This window comes from Gasterosteus aculeatus, chromosome 11, assembly GCF_964276395.1.
Source record: "Gasterosteus aculeatus chromosome 11, fGasAcu3.hap1.1, whole genome shotgun sequence".
NCBI classification, from domain to species: Eukaryota; Metazoa; Chordata; class Actinopteri; order Perciformes; family Gasterosteidae; genus Gasterosteus; species Gasterosteus aculeatus.
In genome coordinates, this window is record NC_135699.1 from 471,240 (window position 1) to 499,219 (window position 27,980).

Here is a 27,980-nt window from a genome sequence, read left to right on the forward strand (position 1 = left end):
AATTTATAGACCAGTAAAACACTCTTTACATTCTCTGCGTGTATCTCTCCCTCTCTCTTCATTAAACATGCCAAAGGTCAGTAAACAGCTGGACGAGGCTTTGAAATCACAGGTTTTTATTTTTTAGGAAATGTCGGGCCAGTTGCAACGTAACGTTTTCAGCGGCGCTAATGTGGTTAATTTATCACCAAGCAACGTCGGGGGGAGGAGGGAGGGGCGGCGGAGCATGTCGGGGTGAAATTCTCACAAGAACTCAAATAAATGCCCCGTCGGATATCCAAACACATTTGGGGGGAATTGATGACAGAGAGAGTAATTGTTATTCTTAAATATTGATGAATGACAATAACATCTTTGGCGTTTGTGAGTTAAGACACCACATGGAAACACGCTCCAGAGTCGGCATCACTTTATTTTCACACCTCGGACTCCGTCAGGTCCGCGCGCCCACCGGCTGGCCCACCAGGGTGGAGGCACACGGGGTGGTTTGCAGTCCCATCAGTCTCAGCTGAGCTGAGATCACTTTAGTTTGGTACAGTGTGGTGATTTGAACAGTAAGCCCATCTCTTCGTCCCTTTAAATCTTCTATTTGAGGAGCCACTGATTTACTGAGGAAAACAGAGAAGGAAATTACATGAATAGTGGTGAAAGGATAAAATAAAACGGGAAAGGTGTGCTGTTGTAAAAAAGACAAAGCCAGAGACTGTTCATGTCAATGAGTAGCGATAACAACTCTTTCCTAAATCCAAACTATGGACTAACTGACTCTAAGCAGGTCATGAGTATGTGATACACGCGCAGTAGTGACAATACAACGTTGACCAAACAGTCAGTGACCAAATACATTTTAATGTTTGCCACAATGTTCCCATCAAGATCACATTTATTTCAAGTGGCTTTACAGTCCCGCACACACATCATCATCTACGTATATCCCTAATTTGGAGGAAACACTTTAGAGTAGAAAGAGCAACTGGGGATGGATTGCTCATCCAGGACGGACACTCTCCGAGTTTGACTGAGTCGGAATGATTCCTCATTGCAAACATTGGCTGTATATATTACTTCACTGTCTGGTCATCTGCTGTCCTCATCACCATGGAGAACGCAGCAATGCCTCCAGTTGTACGGACTGAGTAAAAGTGCAGTTCAGGGCTAAGTGATTTCAATGTTCACAACAAAGATGGCATCAATTAGCTTTAGGCAAAATACATAAAGAACTGAGTGCTACACACACACACACACACACACACACACAATGATACTTTCATGGCCAATAAAAAGATGTGCAGCATCACCAAGTGAGAATTACAGTCAGTGTGGTTTAAATACGGCGATTGGACACGGCAGACAGTCACCGTGGATAACACAACAGGGCGGGAAGTGAAGCTAAGCCAGGACACGAGAGGCAACAAAACTACAAAATAAAACGAGTACAAACACAGCAACGGAAATAAGTTCTGCAATCCACATTGTACCGTTGATTTTAGGGTAATGTTTCTGATATTTTGATAACACATTTGTATTAATCAAACAGCTCATATCCCACTATTCCTTGTTTACTGTGGTCGGAAAGATGAATACAGACTGTTTGGGGATTTCAATTCGAAATGAGCAGATTTCACTACCATTTGTAAATGAACATTAACTTGCTGCTGTGTACAGTAAAATGAATGTAAAACCCAACTGTTCTACCTGCACACACTGGAATCCAATACATTACAATAAATGTAAGAAGCTGCACTGTTAAATAGTAGTAAATTACTGGGGTCTCTGCCATTATTTTTTACGGTCAAACTGCTTTGAGTATACAAATGGTGTTATTAAGTTTAATACATTAGAAGGTATTTTTTATTCAATGTTTTGAAATATAGTTATTGAACATTATTAAAGATATCCAATTCCGATTTTTATTATCCAATAAAAAACCTGCACTGAAGCTACAAAACAGAAGTGGGATAAAATAGTAATTACTGGGGGACTGAGAAAATATGTACTGTGTAACCTGGTTAATACATAATAATACATAAATGATTGGTTAAAATGTGCCTTTTGATTGAAGCAAATGTGTATTGATTCAACCAATATTTCGATATTCTGTTGGGCCTGCTCGTTCATTTCAATGGGATAATCTGCCTTTGATCACTGACGCTCCACTAATACACACTAAAGCATTAAATACTTCTTTCCTGTCAAAACGATATCGCCACAACCTCCCCTCCTTCCCGTTACCTCTGTACTGCGGGCGGAGGACGCGGTTGTTGGGACAGTCTCGGCCCGGCTTGTTGAAGTTGATGTTGGTGCGGATGCAGCGCTGCAGCAGCGGCTGGGGAGGCCGGGTGTTGTCGCTCATACTGAGGAAGATCTTGTAGGGCTCGTTCTGGCTGAGGAGCCGCAGGGAGTGCATCTGCAGAAGGAGCATGGTGGAGTACAAAGTGGATTTAAACAACTGAGAACAGGCTCCGGCTTCCTCATAACAAGAAATAGACAAAAACATTCAAAAAACACCATTCGGTTCAGGATGAGCTTCCTGAGCTGAGGTTCCATGAGCTTCAGCCAGTGTGCTGATCAATCCACCGGCTCTCATAGAAGCAGACAAACGAGATGTGTGGAGATGTTGCCGTGACAATTCAGATGATATTTTTTACATCGCCATCAAAATCATCAATACATTTTTTTGCTGATGGTTTTATGCCATGCCCTCCAAGTGCTGCTCAAGGTACCTGCATCCGTGTCACGTAGACAGGCTTGTTGATGAGTATCCACGTGGACGTCTCATAGCAGGGCGGGACGGTGATCGAGCCCTCGTAGGTGATGTAACGCGGGGTATCAGGGTAAAGGTCGGCTATGTTCAGGCCCATTAATAGAAACGCATCATCTAGATAGAGAGGGTAGAGAAAAGTCTGTATGTGACCCATATTGCTACTTGTAGAGTAGAATTGTTGATAACTTTGTATAAATAGAGCTGTGGAAGCTTTCCCACTTGGACTCCATATCCCCCATTAGGATTTAGTTTGTCTTTGATTTATTCACGACAAAGTTGCTTTAAATACTTCATTCCTCAAACCTGTTTTTTGGAAAAATAGTTCTCACCCTCATCTTGATGTGATTCACTTTCAACTATTTCTTAAGGATGCACGTTTTTTTAAATGTATCTTTTAAACAGGACCAAGGAGTGTCACTTCAGACAGAGCGTCACAGCTCTGTCGAGCCGTGTATTCCTTTGGACCTCACTAGTAACGACTTCATGAACTTCTTCAATGATAAGATTCTGACTATCAAAGAGAAAATTGATGGTCTCCTGCCTTCAACCAGTGCCGACCTGTCCTCCGATGTAGGAACCTTGGATGCAGCAGTGGGCCCTGATGCCTGTTTGGATGCCTTCTCTTCCATCAACCTTGATCAACTGACTTCTTTAAAGTCTAAATCTTCTACTTGTCTCTTGGATCCGATTCCGACTAAGCTGCCGCATTTGACACTTGTATCCTGTTGCAGAGACTAGATTGGTATTAAAAGGAACTGCACTCCTATCCTGTCTATCGCCTCCCTAAGGTTCCCCCCCGGAATGTTGTTCATTGTTTGGGGAGTTGCTGATGACTGTAAAGCCTGGTTTATGCTTCTGCGTTTTCAGAGAGATGCAAGACCCCCCTGCGTGTCCCCTGCGTGTCCCCTGCGTGTCCCCTGCGTGTCTCTTGCGTGTCTCTTGCGTGTCTTTTCACACCTCCTTGCGTGCGTCGACCCATTTTTCTAGACTAGTGTCTAAAGCGACGCAGCCTCCTGCAGCAGCAGGCTGTGATTGGTCTCTAACTCCGTCCTTTAGAGTCTCACGTCTCCGTTCTCACAGCACAATACGGCCGTTATTAAAAGGAAGAACGTTTACGAGAGAACGGATCAGATTGAAGAGCTTTTAAATATGAGCGCTTGTACAAGCCGTCATTGGCGGACTATGAGGACGCCGGATGGCCTCTGATTCATGGAGGCAGATCTCCACAAACGAGGGGAACAAAGTCGTGGAGGAAAATACGGGACAAATGTGTCCTTGATGCAAAGCAGCAGTGTGGATGCACGGGGCAATAAAGTCTATGATACATAAATAAAGCAACCAGCGACTTCCACACACAAAGACGTGACTCTCCAGGTCGTCTTCAACAAAACACGTGACTCCACCTGTTGTTCTGGAGGAGAATCGCTCTGCAACACACGCGAGACTTTACAACCAGGAGGTGAAACCAGCGCGTCGACGCGTAAAGACGCAGAAACACGCGCAGACTTTTTGGGCTGTACAAAATAAAATGAATTGAATTGAACTTCTGAGTCATTGATGCAATTTTCTGTTTGTTTTAAGTTAGCTGCTTGTCTCTTTTATGGCAATTGACATTTATTACGTAAATGATGTACCTGTGTTTTATGTTGCGATCTCATTTATATATAAAGTGCACTTTATATATAGAGGTGGGACAGTGTATGTGAAGTGTGAATACACTAGTTTAAAAAGGCTTTTAGCATAAAAAGTAACATACATAGATTTAGTCCTGTAAATTCCCCAAATCAAAGCATAAGCCTGCCTGGGAAAGAGCCCAGTAGGAGACCATGTCTGTGACTCACGTTTGTAGTTGATCCGGGTGATGCTGTCTCTATGCAGCATGCGGTTGAGGAAGGCGTTGGAGTTTTCAGAGAGCTGAGAGATGACGGAGAGGAAGGTTAAAAAGCATGTAGCGCTGTAACCCTGTTATTAGTAGAACTAGTGTGATGTCACGAGAGGCTGGGTCACCGCCGATGGCTGTAACTACTATGGCTCCATCTGGAGTTAGGAACCCCACCCCGAAACTCAGAGCATCCCCCTCACACCCGAAACCCATCAGGGTCTGACGACCGGGAGGCCTTCATAAGGGCGGGAGACACACCACTGAGGGAAGAGAGAGACGAGCTGCAGGTTGGACCCGCTGCAGAAGACCAGACCGATGTAGGAGGATTCCCAGAGGCAGGAGAGACTGAAGACGGTGTATTCTCTGGAGGGAGGTGGATTTCCGATTCCCCTCCGAAGACGAGGCATTATTTAAGTTTTACCAGCGAAGATCGACCGAAGCCTGAGTTCCCCGTGTTGACTACTGTCTTCTCTTCAATCCGAAGGATGTGAATTAAACCTTTTGAACCTGGTGTCCTCGCACTACTTGAACTACCCCGGTGAGAGCGACACTAGTCTGGACCCGTTCACAATTCCCGATGCCTTTAGTGTTGCTGCTTGTAAGGTTCCTCCAAACCGCTCAAACTCAACACTGCACTTTCTGGGGTCCTGCGCAATAATACACCTGTCACGACTTGTGCCATTTGTTTTGTCACTCACTCAAGTTGTTGCTCCTCAGTCAGAAGCACCAGCGAGGGAACCAGATTTAGATTTGTGGTGTTGTGGGCAAACATCTCTAACTTGGTTACTAGTTAACGTAGTGGGACTGAAATTTAGACTGGCAGAGTTCTCTTTTTCTATCAATAGAGAATTTGATGATGCAGAAGACCTTGAAGAAAGGTGGTTTGCTGAGATCTGCCTCCTCTATTTGTAACAGTATGTCAATATTGCACTGAATCAAAATAATCGTGTGAGCTTCAACAATGTGGGCCGACTGCGGCTCAGTACAAAAGTGTCTCTGTTCAATCAGAGGATTAATTCCCTCTGTTGTGTATGAATGGGTGTGATAGCCCTGAGGGGCTGGTGGCACCTTGCATTTAGTCAACGGGTGAATCTAGAGTCCCTCTTGGTAGCGTCTCGTTGTAGTGATTTTGTGGAGGTTTGTTCTTTCAGCCGTCTCTATAAGTCTCTATTCAAGTCCCTTTGGGCCCTGGGTGTCTGCACAGTCGGCCCCTACTGTAATTCATGGTTAATTGCCGTCACAAACATGCAGAAAAAGGTGAAAGCGGACATAGTTTGACTTGCAATGGCAGAGCGTTATCTGCTGGAAGCTGTTGAATCCAAAGAAGTGAGGGCGAATTCCGTTTTAAAGTTATCCAGCATTCCTGATGTGTAAGTAGGCAGCAGGCGAAGCTGCTGTCTGACAATGGTGGAATGCAGAGCCTTCAGAGGAGCGCTGTGTACTTCATCATTCAAAGTTTATTCACTTCAAAACAGTCTTTGCTACACGTATGTGATAATTCAAAATTCAGAGGTTATGTTTTGAATCTAATATGTGAATTAATCAAACTATGATGAGCTCACTTGGTTTTTCAATTGGTCATTCTTTATTTTTCAGGCCATAAAGACACGCTGACCTTCATGAAGATGGAGACCACAGCAATGCCGTGGGGGCTCTTAGCTGCCTCCGTGTAGTTGCCATATAGATCCTGGTTATAATGAATCAGCTGGACCTGAAAGCAAGACACAAGGACACAGAGCACAACACTTTAAATTGAGTCATTTCAATGAATCAATGTTATGTTTTAGGAATGAACCAAAGTGCTTTTGGAATTTAAGGACCCTACGTTCATTCCCAAGAGCTTATGATATTGTTTAGTATATAGTATGATGGGATGGCCTCATCAACTTCTAGCTGCAGTAATCCTGGAGCTTTTGCTTATCTGTTGCAAAGGACAGAGGATGTCATTTGCTCTGGAGATTATAAACCTCGCTGATTTTGGCAATTTGATTCATGCTATTGGGTTGCATGAAAAGTCTGCTTGATAACAAGAGCACCAGTCAGAACTTTATGGCTTCCTTTTAACGTAACGGTGTGTCTCTTTGGACAAAGTGGATTTAAACAAATGAGAACAAACAGGCTCAGGCTTCCTCATGACAAGAAATAGACAAAAAAACATGTATTTATACATTATCCCTCTCAACGAGAGAAAACTTTCAGTATTTAGTCTGTAAGCAGAAAACTGTTCAATGAAAAAGAATAATAATAAAAAATGTAATTTTTACTTTGAGACATGTTAATCTGAAAAAACAAAGATATACTGTATGTAGTTGTTAAGCTTGCAATGTCTGCCTGCTATGTGCATTTATCTTATCAGGCTATTAGCATTCAGTGCTCCTGTCTATATAGATGTGTGATTTCTATTGATAATCGAGTCTTATTTCTTGCCTCTCCAGTGAAGCCCTGTCCATTGAGGAGGTGCTCTGAACCCTGGGAATCTTCGCTCCCAAAATGGAGGCGGACCTCCTCCAGCCGATAGCTATAACCCAGTGGGCCCCCTGAGATGTTCACCAGGTGGGCTTTGTCAGGGCGCAGGGACACATGCTTCCCTGTATTGTACATGGTACAGCCCATCTACAGAGAAACAGAAAGGGACAAAAGTTTTACTTTTGAGACAATTTCATCGTGGTGCATATAATGCGTCCTGGCACTGTCCTGTCGGCCGACTCTGCGAGCATGGCGTGAATTGGAAAAGTTGAGTTTGAGCCAGGCAATGTTGGTCACAAGTCATTAAGGGCTTATGTCCTTCCTAACATGGGGGGTACAGGGAGTTTGTCACTCGGGTGGGAAAGGGTTGTCCGGAGGGGGCAGACAGGTGTATTTATGTTTGTCTGTGGGTGTAAGGGGTCAGGACTGAGACTCAGAGGAATGAAACAACAAAAATACTTCTTTCCAGGTTTGGGAACTTTACAAAACAAATCAAAAAGAGACTGGCCACGCTGCAGAGGGAGAAAGAAAAGGGACTGGCAACGGAAAAAAACACAAGTCCCAGTGCTTTATGATTTTATTTTATTACATATAAACAAACATTATATTACAACAACAATGTTGGCCCTCTCGTATAAACCTACACAATAAAAAAGTATTCTAAACTTTATTTAAAACTTTTAGAAAAGTAATAAAGCAAATAAAGCCATCGCATGGGACTTGTATTAAATGAATGGACCTCGTTCCCGCACTTTTTCTTTCAACGTCCACCCTTTTTAGTATTTGGTGTTAATTTGCAGGGCTGTCAAAATCAACACAAGATTAATGCGATTAATGTGGCCGAGATTAATGCGAGTAGCATCTGATACTGCCTCTGCAATTGATGTGAGCAGGCATATTTTTTGGTTCCGGTGTTTTGAGAATGAAGTGGCATCTTATTTTGGTGCTTTTAAGTGCACTGCTGCTGCTTTGCGTTGACCACAAAATGTGTGGGTCATCTTACTACAATGTGTGTTGTGTGTACTACAAAGTGTTGGAAAAACTGCAATAATGTTCTACCTTAGTACCACAGAAAGTCTTTTCTTTTGCACAGAATTACATTGTGTCCCGGGTCATCTGATAATCAAGATTTTTGTGCGTCAATGTTTATAATCTTGTGGTGCCAAAGATGCTCGTCGACATCCAAGGTCGACTACCAGCACCTGGGTTTTGCCCAGAGCCCCACCCTGTGGTATCTATAGGATGTTTGTCTTTCAACTATATATTCCTGCTCCGAAGATGAACACATTTGCGTAGGCTTGGCACATGACTTGTATGTGTGTCGACTTTGTCTCCTGTTTGCAAAACATCAAATATCCTGTTTTGATGATTTTACACCGTGTCGAATTTTAACAGTAAGGCTGAGGAAGCATGCTCTTCACTGTCTGCGGAAGACGAATGAATCAGACCTCTGTGGCTCTCTCTGATGGCCACCGGAGGGCCCCCTCACCTGAATACTGACTTCCCGGACTCCATTTCCCATGTAGCCCGTACACAGACTAATCACCGGCACAGGTGTTTTCCATTACCTGCTCTGCTTAAACAGCACTCACACTCATTGTGAAGTCTTGTTTTGCCTCGGCTGACATTTCTAATCATTTATTCTGATATTCTGTGACCCTTCTGTGTATGATTTTGGATTGTTAGACTACGTTTAATTCTCTGCCGCCTGCCCTTATGATCTCGCTCTCGGGAGCTTCGACTGCTTTGATGCCTGCCCTGACTCTTGCCCAATAAATCTGCGAATGGATCCACATGCTTCCGACCCCTCATTACACGGACAACGGTCTGGCAGTGCCTTCTGAAGATCAGCAGTGTGTCAGGTTGTCCAATTCTGAAATTCTTTGTAGTGTGGATTTGTACTTGTAAACTTTCTCAGCTTCGGTGCTCCAAAGGACCTGGTGTGGGTGGCGGTTTTTCGTCATCTCGTGTAAAGGGGCTGCAATGGTGTCAAAGTTAGGTATAAAGTACTGATAATAGCCAACCAGGCCCAGGAACGTTTTTACTTGTCGCTTAATGGCTGGCTTAGACCAGGTGGCTTCTACTTTCCGGGATTGGGGTCTTACACTGCCTCTCCCAATGGTGTGGCAGAGGTATTCTGCCTCTTCTAGCCAAGGTGGCCCTTTTTGGGTTTGGCAGTCAGGCCCGCTCCCACCCCTAGACAGCTTTCATGTGGCCTACATGGGCGGTCAAGTCAGGACTGTGTATGACCACGTCATCTAGGTAGGCTGCTGCATACCCCCAATGAGGTCGGACCAGCTGGTCCATCATTTTTTGGAAGGTAGTTGGCGCTCAGTGGAATCCGAAGGGTAGGACTCTATAGTGATACAGGCCTTCCGGGGTAGCAAATGCAGTCTTCTCCTTGGCAGCTTCTGTGAGGGGAACCTGCCAGTAACCTTTGGTGAGGTCGAAAGTGGACACCAACCGGGCTGGGCCTAATCGCTCGATTACCTCATTAACTCTTTGCATGGGGTAAGCATCAATTTTTGAGATTTCATTCAATTTTCTAAAATCATTGCAGAATCACTCCCTGCCGGGTCATCGGGTTTTGGAATCAAACCAATCGGGCTGGACTCTTCAATAATACTGATTTCCAACATCCTTCTCACCTCTTCTTTAATGGTCTCCCTTTTTGCCTCTGAGGTGTGGTAGGGTCGGTGCCTCACCCTTTTCCCAGGTTTGGTGATTATGTCATGTTGGTCCGTCCCGGCAGGTCTGAAAACACATCTTTAAACTGCCCGGTCAGTTCCACAATGTCTTGCCGGTGGGTCGGACTCAGATGGGGGCCCAGAGGTACCTGTGAAGGGACAGATTGATGTGATACGTTACCTCACCCACCCTCTCGATCACCTCATAGGGTCTATGCCACTTGGCCAGGAACTTGCATTCAACAGTCGGAATCAGGACCAAGACTAACTCCCCAGGCTGAAACTCCCGTAGTTGAGCTCTACAGGTATAGATTCTGGCTTGGGCGTGTTGGGCTTGCTGGATATGTTCCCGCACCAGGGGCCATGTCTTACCCATCCTCTCTTGCATCTGGTCCACATAATCTAACGGAGCTGTGGGCTGATGGCTGCTGCTCCCATGCTTCTTTGGCCAGGTCCAGCATGCCCCGTCTATACAGCAGCTCAAACGGCAAGAACCCTGTGGACGCCTGGGGAACTTCTCGGATTGAGAAAGACAAAGGGGAATAGTTGGTCCCAGTTTTCCCCATCCACATCAATAGCCCTTCTCAGCATTTGTTTTACGTTCTACCAGGCCGTCAGTCTGTAGGTGGTAGAAAGAGGTTCTTATTTGGCTCACCTTCAGCAGCTTGCACATCTGCATCACCCGAGACATGAAACAGCTTCCCTGGTTTGTTAGGACTTCCTTTGCAATTCCAACTCTACTAAAGAGAAGGAATAATTCCCTCGCCATTGCCTTAGCACTTGCAGTGCGTAATGGAACTGCCTTTGGGTACCGGGTGGCATAATCCATGATGACCAGGATATAACGGTGCCGCCTACTGGACTTTGGCAGGGGTCCTACTATAACCATGGCCACCCTCTGGAAGGGGATGTTAATTACTGGTTTTGGTATTAAGGGATTCTGATGGCACTGGGCAGATTTTGCAATAATCCTGGACCGCCTTCTTCACCCCCGGCCAGTAGAAGCGCACCAGGATTCAGTTGTAGGTCTTCTCTATCCCTAGATGAGCTCCCAACATGTGTGAGTGGGCCGGGTACAACATTTTTGGAATATAGCGTTTGGGGACTAGCAACTGTTCCACCACAAGTTCCGCCAGCTTTGCCACCCTATATAAGAGGCCATTCTTAAATAGCAAAATGTGGAAAAGTGTCCACACTCACCCCTTCCACCGGTTCCCCCTCGACCACAGCCAGGTTCAGTCGGGCTTGTTCGAGGTTAGGGTCCTCCACTCTACTTTATATAGTTATATTTTCTAGTCGAGTAGATTCCATGTAAAGTCAATGCACAGACGCGTCTGGTCACGAATGAGGCAAATTTTAAAGGGCGGCACGAATGATGCGAAAAAGAAAAACTATCGCTTTTTTGCTCAAATTTGAAATATTCCCCGACGCTGTCTCGCGAAAGCCAATCAGTGTTGAGATGCTCCGCTTGTCGTCCTGCTGCCACAGCGTGAATACAACGGCCGCTCACCGGAGACACACACAGCTGAGACTGAACGCCTGTAAGTTAGTTTGTGTGTAACCGAGAGACGCCGGCACCGAGCATCTTCAAGAGGTCATCAGACCGGCTGCTGGGCCGCCTGAAGCAGCGCTGGAAGCCGCAGTCATCCAGACGCACTTCCTGGAGGAGTCGGTGACATTCAAGCTGAACACAATACCGTTTGCGGGTCCGGCGTTTGTGTAATTCACACAACAAATAAAGAGCAGAAATTGTGGTTATTTACTGTATTTTCATGGTGGAAACGCTAACTGTCTTTACGGAGACACGTAACAGAGATAATCCACGCCCCTTCCAGGCGCAAATAAACCAAAATAAATTCGCCTCGCTTTTGGTGTGAACGTACAATAACACGAGTAGCCTCAGCCTAGCTTAGCTCGAGTAACCAGACGTCCTCTTTTACCCGGACGCATTTTTTAGCTCTCGAAAAGAGGAAATGTCTGGGAAAAAGAGGACGTCTCCTTTGTCTTGTGTTGCACTTCTTTGTAATGTTATTGTGCTCGCTACAGAACTGCCAACTTTTCACAAAACCTTGGAGTGAGGTTTTGTCGGGGCACGTTGGCTACGTGCTACAAATAGGGTTACAGATGCGCCAGCGCAGATTCACTTTAGCGTAAGAAAACTGGATGTGTGGATGCGTCTCTCAGACCATGAGAAACAAAATTCTCTGGTCTGATGAAACAAAGATTGAACTCCTTGGCCTGAATGCCAAGCATCGTGTCTGGAGGAAACCAGGCACTGCTCATCACCTGGCCAGTACCATCCCTGCAGTGAAGCATGGTGGTGGCAGCATCGTGCTGTGGGGATGTTTTTCAGCGGGAGGAACTGGAAGACTCGTCAGGATTGAGGGAAAGATGAATGCAGCAATGTACAGAGACCTCCTCGATGAAAACCTGCTCCAAAGAGCACTGGACCTCAGACTGGGGCGACAGTTCATCTTCCAACAGGACAACGTCCTGAAGCACACAGCCAAGATAACAAAGAAGTGGCTTCGGCACAACTCTGTGAATGTCCTTGAGTGGCCCAGCCAGAGCCCTGACTTGAACCCGATTGAACATCTCTGGAGAGATCTGAAAATGGTTGTGCACCGACGCTCCCCATCCAACCTGATCGAACTTGAGAGGTTCTGCAAAGAAGAATGGGAGAAACTGCCTAGAAACAGGTGTGCCACGCTTGTGGAATCATACCCAAGAAGACTTGAGGCTGTAATTGCTGCCAAAGGTGCTTCAACAAAGTATTGAACAAAGGCTGTGACTACTTATTGGCGCGGTGAGATCTGGTTGGGGTTTTCTCGTCTCCGTGCCTTGTCTTGTCATTTCCTGTCTTATTTTGAAAGATTAACCCCTCTCTCATTTCAGGTCACTTGTCCCTCATGTGTCACCAGTCGAATCGTCCCCCCTGATCCCTGATTGTGTCCACCTGTTTCCCATTAGCCTCATGTGTCTTATAGTCTGCGTCTCCCTGGTGCCGATTACTGAGTGTACCGACCGTTCTCCAGCCTGAGGCCGCCACCTTAGCCTCGGTGTTCCTCTGCCTGCCCGGTTTGGTCTTGCTTTTCCCCGTTCCCGTTCTAGAAGAATTTCAGTTTCTGTTTATGGACTCAGTTCCTCCAACCTGTTTATACCTTTTGCGTTTTCCTCCTAATGGAGTGATTTTCAGTTTTTTTTGTACTTTTATGTTTTCCTCCTCATGGAGTGATTTTCAGTTTTGAGTTTGATATTTTGAGCCAAATAAAAACGGCCCTTTTCTGTTCATTCTGCTCATGAGTCCTCTCTTTAAACGTGGGCCTGACATCATTTCAAATTAACCCAATTCATTTTATTTCCAGTGTAACATACGCTAAAGAAAAATAATAATTAAAAGTATTATGTTATCTGGAACAAACCAGATTCTTCAAATATGTCTCAATAAGTTGTTTGCTGCTGCCTTTAATTAAACCAGATTCAAGGATGCTTTTTACTGTTTATTACATTAACTGCACTAAACCTTTTATTCTATTCTTAACTGTTTTTAAATGTCCTTTTCTTTTCCCTAATGGTTTGATGGTTTGATGTGAAGGACTTTGAATTGCCCTGTTGTTGAAATGTGCTATACAAATAAACTTACCTTGTCTCACTACTCATTATTATACATCTTTTAGATTGTTTATTCTGTACACATGACTATCTATTGTGGTCTTCAGGTGTTAAGCACTATTTGTTGGGTTCTCTGAAAAAGAGCCCAACAGTTATTTTTAAATACTAGAAAAAACAGAGAAAACGGTTTCACTAAGCATCAAGCAGTTCTATGAAAATCCTACATTGCTTTCTTAGAAATAGAGCTGTCCTCAATACCACAAGAATACCACAATACACAGCTCACCAAACAGGACAGCAATTGGGCATGATGAAGTATACAACATGGATTGTGTATTTGATGCATGGCTGGATGAAGACCCATGTAACCCGACTGTGAACCATTCTGCCTGAATCCATTTCGGACAGAAAAGCCCCAGGGAAAGCAATGCTGCTCAATGTCTTTAAAGCCTGGTAATGTCTTAATCCCTGATCCCACCAGTCAGTTGAGCACATGACATCACATCCAATTTTAAAAAAAGGTTCATATAAGTCTACAAAATCAAACGAGAAGAATATCAACCTTGCTAGTACACACTTAAAAAAGATGTCTGAGGACTAATAATGCATTTGAGATGTGCATTGAAAATAGATGTGATAAACTTCTCTAGACGGGATTAACACATTTTGTGAAGTGTTCATCCCAAAGCACAATACAACAGTGGCCGTTGAAGATGCACACTCTAATGCAGCACCTTTAGTCCCCATATTTACAGAGACTCTGTGCAAATGTATTTCAAGCTCTGGCACAGTGGTTGAGTAACCCAGATACTTCATTAGCCCATCGACATACATTCCTCAGTGGTTTGGATTAGCAGAGCTTGTGCTGCCACTCATCTGATCTCAAACTCCGTATGAACCACAGCGGCCGTTATTAGTGGTTGACACTTCTCTCGCGATGGAGTAAATGAAGCTTACTCTGTGGAATTTATTTTCCCTCATCCCAATGAGCAGGTGTCAGTGTGAAAAGGCCTGTACCTAAGTAGTTAATTCTACTAGTTTGAACTGTTTCCCTTATTTAAGATGACAGGGGCTTGAAAGGGTGAGATCACATGTACCAGCTATTTTTTATGACTTTTGATAAGAGGCTTGCTAAAATTGCAGGTTGTGGCCACTCTTTACCCTGCTGCAGGCAATCTAATGCTGAGGCGTGTGTAATGGTAAAGGAGTTGGGCCTGCAGGCACTGAGGTTTGTAGATCCTGCAGAGATAATCTCCCACACATTCTACGGCATTTCACACCATTATTCAATGGATTTTTTACCGAAGCGACCTAATGTTTTGTAATGTCTTCTGATTGAATTATGCGGCTCCAAAGACAAAACCACAACAGCAAAATAACATGTGATGGTCCCCCTCTTGTGAAACGGCTCACACAGGGCAGAATACAGTGCTGGGCAACTTCCAAAGTTACCTCAGCTTTCTCCATCTATTCCAGGGCTGCCCAAGAGGTCGATGGCAGTGCTGGTAGAAAAGTCATGTAACATCATGCATGCGCGCTTGACCATTACAACTTAAAACTAATCCTAATTAGCAATCCTTGCTTGCTAACAGACATACAGTATTTCATTTAGTTCAATAGCAGCTGAACTGCTCGGTTGAAAAGTAGCTTGCAAACCGAAAAAGTGTGTTCACCCGTGATTGGTTCCATGTCTTGGACATGTCAGGCTCCTGGAAAGGGCGGGACGTGTGTCTGTTGAATTGGAGCTGAATTTCACAGGTAAAGGGCTCCACCTGTGCTACTATTAATAGGGTTATAATATTGCAACTTTCAGTTGCATGAGGCCCAATTGATCACAATTTGGAAAAACTTATAAATATGTTTTATCAAAGCACCATATTTGTCCATGTCAACAACTTGTTATAATAATGATTAAGCATTCATATTGTCTTCTAAATCCAAGGATGATATATTAATATGGTAAAATCTTCTTTCTGAAGTCTTAACTAATCATCAAATAATCAACTCTAACTTTTGTAAGTACAACTGAAAAGTATGTTTTTGTGAACTGTGACCATGAGGATAAAATGTAGAGTAATGGTGCATCCACACCAAACACAAGGCAAAATTCGCCTGAAATTGTGTTGACTTTGCAGCAAACTCAACGCGATCTCAGACAAAGGTGCGTCAAACACCCAAACACACCAAATGCGTAGGTTGAAATTTTTTTTTTTAAAGCGGCAAAATGGCTGCAGTGTTGAGATGCCCTCCTTGACGTCACTGACGTCCTGCAGACAATTTCTAAATCAGAAAACATGGAGGATAAATGAATAATAATGTTAGCTGAGTGTGGGTACCCCAAGCTATTTGATACGTCCTTTTACCTTTACCACGACCGGCCCAGAAAAGACCTCGCACTTTTAAACAACAGCATACAACCATATGTGCCTTTTTTATAACACCCATCACACCCGGATGCAGCACATTACAGTGTGTATTGTTTAACCACACAATAACAACGTGTGGGTGGCTCTTAAAGCGCCGTCTGGATGTGATGGAGCACACGGTGTCTCACCACGGGGCCGTTCCCTCGGCACAGAAGTACAGTTGGAGCCAACAGCCTCTCAAACAGTGTAACGGGGAATCAGTCATCCAGACGAGCTGTCTCAGCCTATGGATACTATTGAGTAACAAAACACGCCGGCGTTTGGTGGTCCAACGTGAGTAGGACCTTCCTTGGTTGATACGGAGGGAAAAAAATGGCTGTTTTTAGGGTGATAAGCCACGCTCCTCGCGAAGGATGCAATTCATGCAAATTGCCTGGAAATGAACCCCTGAGAGTACGCGTTTAGAGCGTGCATTCGGTGTGAACGCATCATTAGCATGAACAAAGGACATGGCAACGTCCCTTTAATTCTCAGTATAATAAAGTTTGATTCACGCAAGATTGCATCTGATATGAATGTAGAGATTATTATTGTCTGTTTTCTATTATGTTATTTGTAAACTTTGAACCTCAACATAAAGAAAACATTTAAAGAACCGTAGAATTTAAAGCTCACATAATGTTGCTAAAACTATTTTTTTACGGTTTATAGGGGACATTGGTACCCTGTTTCCACTTCTTTCAGCTCAACATACACAGCCCACTTGATCTTAATATGGCAATTATGTCACGGTCACGGTGTGGTGCACTTCCTGTCTTATTTTGTAGTTTTCTGCCACTCGTATCCCCGGGTAACTTCACTTCCTGCCTGGTCCTGTCATCCCCTGTGATTGTCGGATTGTTTCCACCTGTTGTTATCACCTACACCTCCCTTGTGTGTGTTGTTTGTCACTTTGGCGTCATTGTCCTTTGTCACGGATGTCCCTGTCTATCGTCTGGATGTTCCTCGTTCCTGCCTGCCTCTTTAGCCCCGGTTCGTGTGTGTTTTTGCCCGTTGGCCCTTTACTTTGTGGAGTTTTGGACTATTAAAGTCTTTTTCGCTAAAGTCTGCGTTTGAGTCCTGCCGTCCTACCCAACCCTGACAAATTATCTAGTTTATGTGACTAAACACCCAAAATAATCCACGATGCAATGTGCAACATCACCAAAAGGTCTTAACGGGGATTCAGGGTGCTTTAGAGAGGATTTTTTATTTTTAGGGTTCCGTCACCCACCCTTGGATCCCGACCCAATTTTTGGGAATAACTAAATCAAAATGGTTACACTGCTTACCTTCTGTCCTGCTGTGTTGAGCCTCAGTGGGGTCAGGTAGGGGTCAAAGATCAAGCGACTGGTGTCGATGTCGATGGGCGACTGCTTCTTCCCTATGGCACACAAGTTCCAGGCTGAGTGAACCAGACCCCAGAAAGATGGGACTGGCAGCGGGTGGGGTTAGAGTAAGCAGAAAGATAGGGGGAACAAGAACAAGAGACAGTAGCAGTAATTAGTGTGTGTGCTCTGGTGCTCCAGTTCAAACCACAACAGACTGAGTCATCTAGTTTATCATTACTGGATAGGAGAAAAGGGAGTTTACTGACATTTCAATTTAAACATGGCTTTGTCACAGTTTGGGTTCATGTCCTGTTTTATTTTGTAGTTTACTGCCTCTTGTGTCCCCTGATTACTTCACTTCCTGCCTTGTCATCCCCTGTGATTGTCGTGTCATGATTGTGTCCAATCGCCTGCACCTCCCTAGTGTATTTAAGCCATGTGTGGCTCTTGTCACTTGTCGCGTCATTGTTAACTGTCTGGAAGTCCACGGCAGAGTGTTTCTGTTTCATGTCTGCGTTTTTCTCCCTTGGTCTTTTGGTTGAATTTTGACTATTAAAGTCTTTTTGTTTTGGAAACTCTGCGTTTGAGTCCTGCATTCCCCGCACCCCCCTGACAGGCTTCCATTACAGTCTCCAGCTATCTGTAACAGTGTTAATTTTGGCAGCTATTTTTGATTTAGTCTTAGTCTATAGACGAAAAATGCATATTAGTTGTAGTCACATTTAGTCATTTTAATCCTTCTTAGTTTTTACTATTTTTTTACTATTTACTCTTACCCAACACCTTGTTTTCAATTGACTCCTTTTTAACTCTTTAACAGATACTTAAAAACATCAAAGTAAAAATGTTTGCAGGGGAAAAACACCCATAGTCGCAACAAGAACAAGTTCAGTATGCATACAATTTTTCGTTATCTTTCATTTTAATATAATAGTAACTCCCATGTGTGCAACATTTTGCAACAATTAAACCTCACATAGAGTTTCAAAGATGGAAAAAACACATTAAAAAACGTGTTAAATCACCCACACTAACAGAAGATCACTAACAATCTTTGGGAAAACCCTTTCAGGAAAAGGAAATATCAGAAGCTTTGATGCACAGTGGAAAATTACCAGGCTCAGACGGGTTCCTCAAAAAGTGGTTTAGAACCTTTAAAAACAAGCTCACTTCTCACCAGATCCTATAATTAAAGCTTTAACACAACTCACCATCTACCCGAAACAAGGTCACTAGACAACATTAGACTTAAAAACAACAAAGTCTCTGAGGAAGTTTCTTACAGGCACATATTGTTTATTAAAGGAGCCATATTATGTCCTTTTACCACAAGTTCGTATGGTTCTTTGTGGTCTGAATAAAATGTCTAAAACCGAATTTACAAAATACCACAAGGATCATTATTAACATGTTAAAATGTTTGCTGTCAAAATGACCCGTTTGAGGTTTTAATGCTAATGAGCCATAAGCTCCCCCCAGTATAGCGTCCAATAAACAATTTTCTTTAGGTTGTTTGCTAAAATATGTTGTCCATGACAGTACTTTCATTTGCTGATGAGCCGGTACTGTGCCGACAGTACTTAAGAAAATACATTGACTACGCAAGTACCTTATTCAAACCCACTTTAACAAACCCAAACTACACCTTTAATGAATGAGACTGTGTTCAAATCTTGGGGAAACGAGCTTGCGTACAAAAGAGGAAGCGAGAGAGAGACAAAAGCATAGGTAGAAGAAGGAGGTTAAAGACTTTGGGATGGGGGGGTCTCAATATCAAAGATGCTTAAAGGAAAACTAGTTTTCAGTTCATGTAAACAGACGACTTCCTTAGCTTAGCTTAGCTTAGCTTGGCTTAGCTGTCTCAGTTTAGCTCGCAGGCTGAATCCTCTGCAGAGAGTTAAGCGCCGCCGGTTGAAGACGTGCTTGGCGATGAAGAGCTCAGGCCGCTGGATCTGCCTGCTGCTTTTTATAAAATAATAAACTTGTTGTGTAGAGGACTCGACAAATAGAACAAAATGATCGGACATGAGACCCGGTAGAAAAGTAATGCGTGTTCTTTTGATGGACGTTGCGTGACAAACACATCTTGAGAAGGCAACGCCATCGTTTCTCCTCTCGGCCGCCGTGCGCTCTAAGCAACATAGAACACACACGACAGGTGAAGGCTTTAGTTAAGACGGGAGGAGACCGGTTCAGTGCAAGGCGAGGACGTGGCGGCACAGAGCAGGTGAAGGAAAACCCGGAGGACAGACGCTAAAGAGAAAAACTGGTGAACACAAATGTAGAGGAGACAAAGTAAAAGAAAAGACTGTTCAATGAAAAGTGGAGGTCCAGTCGAGAACGGCTGGTTTAGGATCCAGCCAAGATAATGACAAACTATCCTCACATCATTAACATTAACAACAACGAGCATGCACCCGTCCATTAGAGCCGCCCAGGGTGGCCAGGCTAGATCACAACACATTGCAGGTATGTCTTAATGGTTCAGTTGGCCTTCTAGTATATATAATAATATACTAGGGAGACTCGCAGAGAATCGACCGAGTAAGAACTCTGTTCCTTTTATCACCCCTCCCCAACTATTCATTAGCTTTATTGGTCTTATTGTTGTGAGTGATTGTAAAATGTATTTGTTGGTCAGACATGGAAGGTGTGAATGATATCAGTAGATTATTGAGATAGATTATCATGTCATTTCTCTACTATGGGTCATCTCTCTTAACCTGTTAACTCTCCCACTACTTTATTCCCATTTAAATGTGTTCATCTTCTCTACGCCGTTCCTTCTCCTCTTACATAATGTAGCTTCTTCTATCCTCCATCCTCCTTTCCCCCTTTCCATCTCTCTTGTGGGCCCGTGGCGAGCTTTGTAAAGGTGTTTGAGGGAGTGAGTAAGGAAGATATTTTAAGAAGAGGAGATAACAACCAAATAAGAAAACTACAAGACAAATGCAAAAGAGGAAATATGAAGAAAATAGCAGAATATGTGTGTGAGAGAGAAAGTGGGGGCGAGAGAGCGAGGCAGAGGCTGATCATTAACTCGGTGTCCTACTTACCCACTCTGCAGCACCAAATAACAACCCAGAGCTGAAATGTTATGTACCCAAAACAAGCAGGCACAGAAATAAACCCTTACATACTCTCTCTCTCTATCACACACACACACACACAGCCAAAAACTCACTCGCACTGAACAACACTTGCAAACCCCCTCACAATACAGAAATAACACACACAATGAGAACACTAAGAGATGGGACCTCAATGTAAGATGCTTTCTCTGCCACAAACACACCGGAAGTGTTACAGTCTGTTTTGCCTGTATTTCCCTTTTTCTCTACTCAAAGGGGCTTCCGCCATCTGCCAGACTCTTAGTTGACCTCATCCACGACGACCAGAGTTTGGACCAGGAAGCAAACTTGCAGTCTTAACTTTTGATTCCTCATCACCCACTCATTCACATTCCTCATCAACCACTCTCCCCACTCATTCACGTTCCTCATCACCCACTCATTCACATTCCTCATCACCCACTCATTCACATTCCTCATCACCCACTCATTCACATTCCTCATCACCCACTCCTCCCACTCATTCACGTTCCTCATCACCCACTCCTCCCACTCATTCACATTCCTCATCACCCACTCCCCCACTCATTCACATTCCTCATCACCCACTCCCCCCACTCATTCACATTCCTCATCACCCACTCCTCCCACTCATTCACATTCCTCATCACCCACTCCTCCCACTCATTCACTTTTTGACTCGCTCTCTTTTTGATAGTATTAGACTTGGGTTAAACTCCTTCGCTCTCTGTTGGATTATTAACAAATAAACTTGATTCTACTACCTCCTGTCGGTCTCCTGGTCATTCCGTGACAAATCTGCTCCTCTTGGCAAAGGTTTTTACAGTTGATGCTTACTTACGCGCGCGCGTGCACGGTCGATAACAAGAGTTCAGGTTCCACTCTAGCTGGCTTGCTCGGGCTCACCCGCGCGCAAACACATAGACACCAGTAGCATCAGAATACAACCATCTTTATCCTTAATTATAATACGGGTGGATGAAATCAGGCATCCTGATTGGTTGAGAGTGAGTCACGCGGTGTCCTGTAAAGAACCATAATGTCCTGTACCTGTTTACATTTTCCCTCAGAGTTCCATATCAGTGCATCATAGCTTAGACACATACATGTTTATACATACTATTTATTATTTAAAACAGCGTCCGTTAAGCCAATTTACAATTTGCTATAGATGAGTGACGTTACAAGTACAATTTAAGTGCTACAATTTGTTAGTCTTTAGTCGAGGTAGAGTCTGAAGAGGTGTGTCTTTAGTTTGCGGCGGAAGATGTGAAGGCTCTCTGCGGTCCTGATGTCTTCAGAGAGCTCGTTCCACCATTTCGGCGCAAGGACAGCGAAGAGTCGAGACCTAGTCGAGTGTTTTGCTCTCAGTGAGGGAGGGACGAGTAGTTTTGCAGATGCAGAGCGGAGAGTGCGGGTTGGGATGTAGGGTTTGACCATGTCCTGGATGTAAGCTGGACCCGATCCATTCACAGCATGGTACGTGAGCACCAATGTTTTGAACTGGATGCGGGCAGCCACCGGTAGCCAGTGAAGAGAGCGGAGGAGTGGAGTAGTGTGGGAGAATTTCGGAAGGTTGAAGACCAGTCGAGCTGCTGCATTCTGAATGAGCTGCAGAGGTCGAATGGCGGTGGCAGGGAGACCTGCCAGGAGGGAGTTGCAGTAGTCCAGGCGGGAGATGACAAGAGCCTGAATCAGTACCTGCGCTGCCTTCTGAGTGAGAAGGGGACGTATTCTCCTGATATTGTAGAGCGTGTATCTACAGGATCGCGTTGTCGCGGCAATGTTGGGAGTCAGGGAGAGTTGGCTGTCGAGTGTGACGCCGAGGTTCTTAGCGGTCGAGGTGGGCGTTAGTACGGAGTTCCCAAAGTTGACTGTCAGGTCCTGGGTAAGCGAATCTTTTCCGGGAAAGAGAAGTAGTTCAGTCTTGTCGGGGTTGATTTTCAGATGGTGGGCGGACATCCACTGAGAGATGTCAGTTAGACAGGCAGAGATCCGAGCCGCCACCTGGGTGTCCGAGTGAGGGAAGGAGAGAATTAGTTGGGTGTCATCGGCATAGCTGTGGTAAGAGAAGCCATGCGAGCGAATGACAGCGCCAAGAGAGTTTGTGTAAAGCGAAAACAGGAGGGGACCCAGCACGGAACCCTGAGGAACTCCAGTAGTAAGAGGACAAGGTTCCGACACAGATCCTCGCCAGGTTACCCGGTAGGTGCGACCATCGAGGTAGGACGAGAGAAGGGAGAGAGCAGAGCCTGTGACACCAAGTTCCTGAAGGGAGGAAATAAGGATCTGGTGGTTGACCGTGTCAAATGCAGCAGAGAGGTCCAGAAGGATGAGGACAGAGGAGAGAGAGGCGGCTCTAGCAGTGTGGAGTTGCTCAGAGACAGCAAGGAGAGCAGTCTCTGTAGAGTGGCCTGCCTTGAAACCTGACTGGTGGGGGTCAAGGAGGTTGTTACAGTGGAGATAAGAGGAGAGTTGATTAAAGATAGCACGTTCAAGGGTTTTGGACAAAAAGGGAAGAAGAGAGACCGGTCTGTAGTTGTTTTCTTCAGAAGGGTTGAGGGTGGGTTTCTTCAGGAGAGGGTTGACTCTTGCCTCCTTCAGAGAATTGGGAAAACAGCCAGATGACAGAGCGTTGTTGATGAGACAGGTGAGGAACGGAAGAAGGTCGGGTGCAATAGATTGTAGAAGATGTGATGGAATGGGGTCAAGAGGGCAGGTGGTCGTACGGGCAAAGGTTACTAGGGTAAGAATTTGGTTAGGAGAGAGGGCGGTGAAAGAGGAAAGTGAGGGCGAAAGAGGTGAGGTCGGTGGGACGCGAGAAGTAGGAGGTGGGTTTGAGAAAGAGGAGCGTAATGTCAGCTATTTTCTTGGTGAAGTAGTTGACAAAGTCTCCCGGAAGAAGGGTGGAGGGGGGAGGAGGGGTAGGGGGTTCGAGGAGATTGGAGAAGATCGAGAAGAGTTTTTTGGGGTTAGAGAATGAGGATTCGATTTTGGATTGGTAGAAGGAGCTTTTGGCAGCAGAGATAGAAGCAGAAAACGAGGAGAGGAGAGATTGAAATTCGAGCAGGTCCTCAGGTCGTTTATATTTACGCCATCTCCTTTCCGACGCTCGCATGGTGGCTCTCATGGCACGGACCGGTTGAGACAGCCACGGAGCCGGAGGGGATTTGCCAGTCCGTCGTGTCGTAAGAGGGCAGAGAGAGTCTAGAGAGGAGGAAAGAGTTGAGAGGAGAGACTCTGCAGCAGCGTTTGGATGCAAGAGTGAGAAGGAGTCAGTTGAAGGGAGAGCTGATAGAACAGAAGATGCCAGCGAGGAGGGAGAGAGGGAGCGAATATTGCGACGAGCCGGTATAGAGTTAGTCAATGAGGGAGGTTTGTTAGTTATAGTCAGCAGTCAGCAACAATGAAAACACACACTGCTCAATTTAATATGAAGGCAAACAGCTTGTAGTCGCATTCATTCAACCACACTTCCATCTATTAAAAAATAGTTTCTGACTCACCAATCGTTTGATTAATTGATTGATTGAGAAGACATCGATCACAGCTTTGTAAAACTCGTCTCAAATCTGTGATGTCGGTGAACACCGCCGGCATTTTGACTTTGAATTTGACGGGGATTACGATTACAATATAGCTGGTGTAGTGACGTCAGCCGCACAAATGTCCAGTAATATCCATCCATCTGCAAACCACTTATCCTGCACACATGGTCGCAGGGGGGCTGGAGTCCCCAATCAACCTGATCCCCAGAGCATGTCTTTGGACTGTGGGAGGAAGCCGGAGAACCCAGAGAGAACCCACGCAGACACGGGGAGAACATGCAGACTCCACACAGAAAGGCCACTGGGCGGAGTGGAACCAGGACCTTCTTGCTGTGAGGGGACAGCGCTAACCAGCGCTAATCCCTCCTCAGATCATCACTGACCACCACCAAACCATGTTGCAAGCAGCATACGTTCTCCTTGGCTTTTCCAAGCCATTTCACGTCTATCACAGGAGCTCAGGGGGAACATGCGCTCATCTGTGGGAAGCACAGGGCGACATGGGCGCCATGGCGGACATGCCGATTCTGGTGCTCTGACATTCACACCTGTGGCCTGCTGGAGGTCATTCTGCAGGCCTCGGGCAGCGCTCAACCTGTTCCTCCTTGCACAAAGCAGGAGATAAGCAGTGTCAGATCAGATCCTGCTGATGGGTTGAGGACCTTCTACAGCCCTGTCCTGGTCTCTTAGAGGTGCTCCCTTTCAGTCCGGGGGGCAGATTCGGTCAGCTCTTTTAAAGTAAAACTTAAAACTTTCCTCTTTGATTGTGCCTATAGTTAGGGCTGGCTCAGGTTAGTCCGGACCGGCCCTTAGTTAAGCTGCTATAGGCTTAGACTGCCGGGGGACTTCTTAGGACACACCGAGCTCCTCTCTCACGCTCTCGTTCTACCATAATTCACGTTTTATTAATGCACATGACTAATTCTGCTTCTTTCTGGGAGTTTTTTTTGTGCTTTCACCCCTAGCAGGTCTCCGTAGATCGTGGTTCCTTCGGGACCCTGGTCCTGACACCTACCGTGGCCCTGCTGACGCCTGCTGCTGCTGCCATCATCGTCATCATCATTATTATTATTATTTTAGATATTAATTATATTATTGTACTCGTAAACCAACATTACCCTCTCCTAAAGTCTCTGTGCTCTCCCTCCCCACAGGCTTCTGTGGACGGTGGTTCTATCTGATGGTGGTTCTATGTGATGGTGGTTCTATGTGATGGTGGTTCTATCTGATGGTGGTTCTATGTGATGTGGTTATATCTGATGGTGGTTCTATCTGATGGTGGTTCTATGTGATGGTGGTTCTATCTGATGGTGGTTCTATGTGATGGTGGTTCTATCTGATGGTGGTTCTATGTGATGGTGGTTCTATCTGATGGTGGTTCTATGTGATGGTGGGTCTATGTGATGGTGGTTCTATGTGACGGTGGTTCTATGTGACGGTGGTTCTATGTGACGGTGGTTCTATGTGACGGTGGTTCTATCTGACGGTGGTTCTATGTGACGGTGGTTCTATGTGATGGTGGTTCTATCTGATGGTGGTTCTATGTGACGGTGGTTCTATGTGACGGTGGTTCTATCTGACGGTGGTTCTATCTGATGGTGGTTCTATCTAATGGTGGTTCTATGTGATAGTGGTTCTATGTGATGGTGGTTCTATGTGATGGTGGTTCTATCTGATGGTGGTTCTATGTGATGGTGGTTCTATGTGATGGTGGTTCTATGTGGTGGTGGTGGTCCCTGCAGTGGTCCTGTTGTGCGTCTGGTTTACTACTCAGTTACTTGAATCATTTCTGTCATATAGTCTCATGTATTATACATTGTTCATTCTGTACACATGACATCATTGTGGTCTGTCCATCAGGAGACGGATCCTCCTCTGACGTTCTCCCAAGGTTTCTTCCCTTTTTTCCCTCTTGGAAGGTTTTTGTCATTTTTTGGGGAGTTTTTCCTGTGCCGATGGAGTGTTTCGGGGCAGAGGATGTCGTATGTGTACAGACTGTAAAGCCCTCTGAGGCAAATTTGTAATTTGCGATTATGGGCTTTACTAAATAAAATGAATTGAATTGAATGTTCTGGGAGACACGTCACACTTCTGTAGGGTTAAGAAATTGCCTCATATTCCCAGAAGTGATAATGACTCTTTAGTAGCTGGTGGAAAAACAAGACCAGTCAACAAGTCCAAGATCAAGAGGGACAGACTTGAATTGGCCTCCACATGCAAAACCAATCCTGTTTTGGGGTGGCCTCATTGTTTCCCTCTCCAGGGGACCTGTTTTATACTGAATATAACTTGGGAATACAACTGGGAATACAAATTGCGCAATTAACTCTTGTCGGCCAAACACTTTCCATAGCATTTATAAATACTGTCGATTACGACACCGTTACCTGGAACAAAGCTGCCGTGGACAACGTCCTTATACGCCCACCAACCTGCATCGAGCTTAGCTGTAAGAGGCTGGGCTGCAAAGAGAAACAAAGAGAGAATCAGTTCTTCTATCAACCAAACGTGGTGCTTTGGTCGTGTGATTGCTCTGTGTGATTAAAGACAGATACTAGAACAGTGATTGACTTAACCCTCGGCATTGACCGGGTCTTTTAATTAATAACAAATGACAGCAGGATTCTTAGGAGCACTGTACAGAGGGTGAGGATGTAGTCATACAATTGGAGTCATGATGGGACTTTCATCAAATTTATATTCATGCCAACTGAAACTATGGGGTAGAGGTTGTTGCAGGTGGACGGGCGCTCTACGTCCGAATGAACTGAATTAACTTTTGTAATGAAGCTTTCCAGTGTGGGATGCTTGGTCCCTCTCCTCCTGCAGGGTGTCCTGTGTGTTTCTTGATACCAGTGCTGGAGCTCCATTTCCATCCAATATATATATATATATATATATATATATATATATTATACTCACAGCAACAGCTATTTGAGATGTGACATGAGTTGAATATGCTACTTACTCTAGCAGTGATTAGCTTGCTGAAAGTCATTTTAGAAGTAGTCAAAGGCAGCAAAATCTTGTCATTGACCTGATGAGCGTGTCTGTAAACGTGCAGCCGGGTCACAGAACACGCGTTGGGAGGGAAAACGCGTTGGCAACACACGCATGTGTGAAAGCCACATCGGCCGGGTGCAAATTACATTGTTGGCTTCTAAACCTGGTGCTCAAAGCATCTGCCACAAAGGTGTCATAGCGAGTGTATTTTACTGTCTAATGGCAATACGTGGCAATACATCCCTCTCAGCCCAAGTTCAGATACTGGAGCTTCTGGTGTGCAGATGAAGCCAGAGTATGTGAGTAAATGGATGTGATCTCAGTCTTTGTGTGTACTGTAGGCTACTACTTCTATCTGCCTCGGAGTGCATCTGCATGCATGACACACTGCAGATAAAAAAGCCGACTATTACGTGTGAGTTTAGAGGCATTCATCTCATCAAGCAGATGATGGGCTGTACATTTCAACAAGTACATCATTACCCTGGCAGGTGTGCTCAGGTGTCTACTGTAGGGACTTAACAAGTAGAAATATCACTTCAATTAGATTATATTTATCTTATTCAATGACCATTCAATGAGAAGCTATTACTGCATCATATTCTGTATATTTCCTTCCTGGAACCTTACCCGATGACGTGCAGATTAAAAATGTTTGCAGGATTACAGATAAATCCCAAACGAGATGCATTATTCCTCCATGTCATGCTTATGCCCTGCAGCTGAAAAAGCAACTTCGGACATGCTTCCTCTCTTCTCCGTCCACGCCAGATGGTCTGAAGCCTCACAGGAGGTCACACATCTGTCTCTGTACGTATCCGCCGCCGAGGCTTTCCAGCTGTCGCTCCGTGCAGGGAGCCTCTGCTTCCTCTCTGCAGGTTGGGTGAGGATGGATGCTCGAAGCGCATCAGGCAACTTCACTGACGAGAGACAACATACCCACGGTACGGTACCAGGACAGAATCCTGTCCACATGAGGCAAGAGACGAAACGCCACAGGGGATTATTATCAAGAAAGCATTGCTTAAAATGACACCAGGAGCAATGAAGTCATGCTTCAGCAGAAACGAATAAAGCAAAGTTACTAAAACGACCGAGACTAACAGCGTCCGGTTCACTAACTTCATTAAGTCTAATCTGACCAGCTAAATCCACCATGAAGGCATTCATTGTGTATATAAAAATAATTC

At 44.9% G+C, this 27,980-nt stretch overlaps 1 protein-coding gene across 1 annotated transcript; it reads right to left on the reverse strand.

Moving 5' to 3' along the window:
- Positions 1 to 99: 99 nt before the first annotated feature.
- LOC120828308 (carbonic anhydrase-related protein 10) lies at positions 100 to 27,965 on the reverse strand. The gene is made up of 9 exons (XM_040191823.2): positions 27,421 to 27,965; positions 26,175 to 26,249; positions 17,109 to 17,251; positions 7,074 to 7,259; positions 6,262 to 6,357; positions 4,606 to 4,678; positions 2,724 to 2,878; positions 2,233 to 2,407; positions 100 to 608 (listed from the first exon to the last, which is right to left on the reverse strand). The coding sequence occupies exons 1-9, from the start codon at positions 27,479 to 27,481 to the stop codon at positions 586 to 588; spliced, it is 987 nt and encodes a 328-aa protein (XP_040047757.2). The 5' UTR covers positions 27,482 to 27,965; the 3' UTR covers positions 100 to 585.
- Positions 27,966 to 27,980: the final 15 nt, after the last annotated feature.